General features: G+C 44.8%; 1 protein-coding gene across 4 annotated transcripts in view; it reads right to left on the bottom strand.

Annotated features, from left to right (window-relative positions):
* Positions 1–5,474, bottom strand: part of NUB1 (negative regulator of ubiquitin like proteins 1) — a 36,427-nt gene extending 30,953 nt beyond the window's left edge. For 3 of the 4 annotated variants that reach the window (XM_033194726.1, XM_033194727.1, XM_033194725.1), the window contains exons 1-2: positions 5,319–5,474; positions 1,717–1,835 (exon numbers count right to left, since the gene is read on the bottom strand). In XM_033194726.1, coding sequence (XP_033050617.1) covers positions 1,717–1,835; positions 5,319–5,388 — 189 coding nt within the window. In that variant the 5' untranslated portion in view covers positions 5,389–5,474. Of the gene's footprint in view, positions 1–1,716; positions 1,836–5,200 lie in introns of all 4 variants that reach the window. The other variant, XM_033194728.1, reaches the window with a different exon arrangement.
* Positions 5,475–6,000: the final 526 nt, after the last annotated feature.

Genomic DNA, 6,000 nt, shown 5'->3' on the forward strand with positions numbered 1-6,000 from the left:
CACCAACTGGAAGTCCTACGATTCAATTCTGACACTAACTACCCAGAGTTAGTGTTAGACTCCACAGGTTTAAGGGCTCACTCCACAAAAAAGCCCTAACTTCAGATACCAGTTAGCAAGGATCTGGTCCCCAGGTTACCCATACTTTTGTCTGACTTAGCTACAAAGTCGAGGGTTCATACAAGCACCCCCCTTCAGATTCCATGATTTGCTAGAACAACTCACAGAACTCCAGAAAAGGGTACACTTACAAATACAGTTCATTACAAAGGACACAAAAGACTATTCATATGAAGAGCTACTAAAGCAAGATCTGGAAAGGTCCTGAGCATAGAAGCCTCTGTCCCATGGAGTTGGGGGTGTACATCCCAACATGTGGATGTGTTCACCAATTTGGAAGCTGCCCAAAATCTGTCATTTAGGGGTTTGTATGGAAGTTTCATTATGCAGGCCTGATTAAATCACTGACCATTAGTATTAGTCATCAGCTCAATTTCCCCTTCCCAGAGGTTGGAGGGGAGGGCGGAAAGTTTCAAGTATCTAATCACAGCTTGGTACTTTCGGTGACCAGCCCCATCCTGAAGCTATCTAGGGGAAACCAAGCCTCATTAGAACAAAGGTTGTCCCCATCATGCTTACCACTCAGGAAATCCCAAGAGTTTTGGCTCTGCCAGGAACCAGGGACAAATATCTTTCCTTTAGGCCACACCTAGTTTCTTTTTTTTTTTTTTTTTTTTTAGTTCTTTTTTTATTTTTTATTTTTTATTATACTTTAAGTTCTAGGGTACATGTGCATAACGTTTATATCATGTATAACTCCCCAATGCAATCCCTCCCTCCTCCCCCCTCCCCATGATAGGCCCCAGTGGCCACACCTAGTTTCTAAACCAAGAGACTGTAACAAGTAAATTCAGAAGCAAGGTCGGAAGGTGGGTTGCAAAGAAAAAGTGAGGCCTGCCTGGAACAGAAACAGAAGAACTAGGACCCTAATACAGTTTGTCACCTCCCAAGCACACCACTATGTCACAACACAGAGCAATTTAATGCCTGATGACAGTCCTTAGTCCCTGATAAATGTTACATCATGTTCAGGATACTCCAAACGACAGCAGAGAAGTACATGCTAGGAAATTCCAATATGATAATTTCTGGCAAAAATGAGTACTGTTTATCTGCTTAGAAAAACAAGCACACTTCAGTTTCTAGAAACATCACTTACATACAATACCATTTCTGATGATGCCATGAAAAACTGAGATACAACTGTTAGAAAAAAACCTATTTTGGAAAAATGAACACTGATAGTGAGAGCATCAAGAAAACTGGTGGAAAGGAGCAATTGTTTTATAGCAGATGATAGCAAGGAGCACTGAGAATGAGCCAAGACACTGTCACTCTGAATACACAATGCAATAACTTACTGGCACCAATACTGTTGCACTAACGGGTCAAAATGAGTTCCAGATAATAATGTTATGTAATTCTGTGATGGCATGAAAAATATATGCCTGAAAAATTAGATAACATCCTTATGTGAATAAAATATTAGTAAACAAAAATAAGGTTGTCAATTCCTAGTAAAAAGTGGGTACCTGCTCACCACTAATGCTTCTGGTTATGCCAAAAGTTTATATGGTCACGCCTGACAATTCAGAATCTTATTTACCAAGGAGATTTATAATGCTGCCAATTATTGATGTCTTAAAAGAAAAATACCTTTAATGCCAAACCAACTTTTTTATTTTCATCTGTATATGGAGGTTTCCAAAGCTGAATCCTGTCTTCCCTTAAAAACTGGGTCAGTTTTGCTTGAAGGTATTTCTTTTGTGCCATCCCTGAAAGCAAAACAATACAATAATAAAACTCCACACTGCATTTTAAAGTGTTAATAACTTACCTACATGTTAAGGTGTTAAGCTCCCTTCTTTTCTCATTAAATATAAATTACTATGGTTTAAACAAGCTCCAGACTTCTCTAAAAGTATACATGGAAACATATGTTCAATTATATATATTACATATATAAAACATGTATTTCAAAGTTGCCAATATGTAGCAAGGATTATTACACACTTGCTATTTCTTAATCTGCTATTCTCTTATCTAAGAGAAAAGAGAAAATACGAGAAAGAGAAATCCCTCGAGTAGTGAACTTTTTTCTTTTTTTTTTGAGACAGAGTCTCGCTCTGTTGCCCAGACTCGAGTGCAGTGGGGTGATGTCGGCTCACTGCAACCTCTGCCCCCTGGGTTCGAGCCACTCTCCTGCATCAGCCTCCCTAGTCACTGGGATTACAGGTGTGCACTACCACGCCCACCCAGCTAATTTTCATCTTTTTAGTAGAGATGGGGTTTCGCCATGTTGGCCAGGCTGGTCTCGAATTCCTGACCTCAAGTGATCCACCCACCTTGGTCTCTCAAAATGCTGGGATTACAGGTGTGAGCTTGTTAATTCTCTCATACTTGGGCTAGTTTAACATAAAACAAAAGGCCAACCATCCTGGTAGTTAAATATAAAGAAAAGCTTGCTTGAACTGTAAACTATCAATAATAAATATTTTTGGGTGGGCATGGTAGCTCAGGCCTGTAATCCCAGCACTTTGGGAGGCTGAGTTCAGGAGCTGAGATCAGGAGTTCGAGATCAGCCTGGCCAATATGGTGAAATCCCATCTCTACTAAAACAAACAAACAAACAAACAAAAAATGAACAATTAGCCAGGCGCGGTGGCAGGTACCTGTAAACCCAGCTACTCAGGAGGCTGAGGCAGGAGAATCGCTTGAATCCAGGAGGCAGAGGTTGTAGTGAGCCGAGATGGCACCACTGCACTCCAGCCTGGGCAACAGAGTGAGACTCCGTCTCAAAATAATAATAAATATATAAATATTTTCTATGTCAGAATTTTTTAAATTAAAAAGATTACAATACTAGAAAAATGTTGCATATTTTCTGATTAACAGCCTAACAGCAGATCTACTATTCAAATCTAACACTGATTGGATCATTTTACAGCTGAGAAAACCAGGGCCCTGAGTTTGTACCATGACTCAGGCAAAGACACAAAATTAGGCAGCATCATAATGAGCGTAACTTCCACCCACAATACTGGACTCTGAACTTCTGTCGTGGAGTCCCTTGCTGCTTGCCTGTTCCAGGTATGTAACTTTTCTCTCCCAGAGAAGTATGTGCCAGGATGGAGCTGCCTACTCATCCCACACTAGCACAGCAATTCAAAGATGCGTGTGAGGCAGCTGAGATGTGAGGCAGCTGGCAGGTGTAGCACAGCGCTTTAAGGTTTACCAAATCAGACAAGCAATAAGTAAAGAAAAATGTTATTAGTCCCTGAATGATGAAGACAAGTTCTAGAAAGTGGAAAAAATATGAGTTAATATTACCGAGATAAATTTCTTTTTTCTATTGAGGTCCAGTATTCCACATCCCCCCAGACCCAATTCACGCAACTTTGAAATCAAGTTTGGTAGCTTGTGTATTTCATAAACAAATATATTTTTAAAGAAAGTTCGGCAGGGCGCGGTGGCTCAAGCCTGTAATCCCAGCACTTTGGGAGGCCGAGACGGGCGGATCACGAGGTCAGGAGATCGAGACCATCCTGGCTAACACGGTGAAACCCCGTCTCTACTAAAAAATACAAAAAACTAGCCGGGCAAGGTGGCGGGCGCCTGTAGTCCCAGCTACTCCGGAGGCTGAGGCAGGAGAATGGCGTAAACCCGGGAGGCGGAGCTTGCAGTGAGCTGAGATCCGGCCACTGCACTCCAGCCCGGGAGACAGAGCGAGATTCCGTCTCAAAAATAAATAAATAAATAAATAAAGTTCAACTGTATTTGATGTCAGTGCGGGGACAAGAATTACGTTAATCAGGACAGGGAGGAGAAAAGAGAAGAAGGAATAACACAGACAAGGAGGTTGATGTGTGCAACCTGGGTGGCCCATGGGAGAATCCTCCATTTTCAAGCACTGACAAACGGCTTATCACAGCAAAGCATATTAGTACTTAAAGCCTTAGCTTTTCAAACACCAATAACTTAAAAGACTACTTTACATACTACTCATGAATCTTCAGAAATTCTGAATAAAATATCACAGCAACCCTACTGTTTCCCCACTGGGGGACAGTAATTTCACAGGTTGGTTACTGGAGCCAAGCAATTTGAAAGGCTGATGCGGTACTCAAAGATGCCATCCACGGCCGGGTGCAGTGGCTCACGCCTGTAATCCCACTTGGGAGGCCGAGACCAGCGGATCACCTGAGGTCAGGAGTTCAAGACCAGCCTGGTCAACATGGTGAAACCCCGTCCCTACTAAAAAAATAAACAAACAAAAATTTTTAAAAAGATGCCATCCAAGCCACCACTTGACAGAAGGACAAAGGAGTATTACAAACCTAGTGAGTGTCAGACACTCCAGGGAGCAAACAACAGCTCCAGGGTCTACACCTAATAGGATTTCATGTTAAAAAAAAATTAAACCACTGTCTTGAAACTTAGGAAACTTCAGTTATAGACAACAGAGTAAGTGGTGACATATTTTAAGTTTAATAAGTCAGCTTTTAATTTTAACGGAAATGAGAACTGAAAAAGTTTCACGCATGCCATACAATGTTTCACATTGTAACTAAAAGACGAAACTCATTAAAATCACTCCCTGCTCCAAACAGAAAGTGAAACGTTATAACGATCCTTTAAAAATTTCACTTTCACTTTTGTAATGAATCAATCAATGCTACCTTTAGCCACAGTTTTTCAACTAGACATTATATACAGTTGAAACACAACTATATCTAATCAAGGCACATTCATTTTTTCTTAGGAAAATATGTAGGAAAATGAAAGATTCTTGATTACAAATAAAAGAGAAGGAGGTGAGAGTAATAGAATCAGGTCGTCAAGGTTCGAGAAAATCAAGTGTCTCGTCATTAAATAGCAAAGAAAATCTGGCTTTGATTGCAAATAAATCCCAAATGGTATACTCGGAGTAAGTGTTATGATTCAAGTATAGCATTTGGCTAATTTTTTATAGATATATTTATTCCTTTCTCTCCCCAAATCAATACACTCAACATTTTCTTTTAAATACCCCACACCTGTGCCTAACTCAGCGCAAATCAAAGGGCCCCGAAGGGCCAGCGCGTCCCGAAGCCCGACCCGCCGCTCCTGGCCCGGCCCAGCTTCACGCATGGCCGCTCACCCCAGCCCCGCGGCCGCTCCACCCTCGCCAAGAGAGGTGCCCAGTCGGACCGGGAACCGGGGCGCCGAGCAGCGCTGCTGAGGCTGGGGTCGGGGACACTCGGCCGCCGGGTCCTCACCTGCGCCACGCCACGCCCGCTGCGACCAACCGAGTGCCCGGATGCGGCGGCGGCCGCCGTTTGTTTTCATTCCGGGTGAGGCCAGCCCCGCCCCCGCCACCGCTGCTGCCGACGCCGCCGCCGCCGCCGCCGCCGCCGCCGCCGCCGCCGCCGCCGCCGCCGCTTGGAAGGAGGGTTGTGGGCGGGGCCAAGGCGAAGCCAGCCGTGGGCGGGGATACGGTCGTATGGGCGTGGTTACCGCGGGGCGGAGCCGCGACGGGGGAGCTAAATGGAGGCGGGGCTGGGCGAGGATGTGGCCGTGTAGGGAGAGGAACTGGGAGTTGGTGTCCGACGCCGCCCCAGGCTCAGGGTTCCAGGACCTCCCGCCCGGGCCCAGTTTGCCAGCCATCAAGAGGAAATGGATCCTGGCTTTGTTTCTCCAAAATCCTTGAAAGAGGCTGGGGGAAGGGTCGGGACCGTCCCAACCCACATCTCATCCCTCAGCCTAGGCTGGACCCCCTCCCTAAACCAGCGGCTTTTCACCCCGCCCTCCACAATCCCACCAGGGGCTTCCCTGGGGTGAAATTAGGCTGCTTTCCGGGAATTTCCTCCCCCATGCTGTCCACGGCCACTGGGGACCACGAAACCTAAGGAGCTCTGCCTGCTTTCAAGGCCCCATTCCCAAGGCTGTGCTCAACAGTGA

Source organism: Trachypithecus francoisi, unplaced genomic scaffold (genome assembly GCF_009764315.1).
Source record: "Trachypithecus francoisi isolate TF-2019V2 unplaced genomic scaffold, Tfra_2.0 Lachesis_group4, whole genome shotgun sequence".
In the NCBI taxonomy this organism is placed as follows: Eukaryota; Metazoa; Chordata; class Mammalia; order Primates; family Cercopithecidae; genus Trachypithecus; species Trachypithecus francoisi.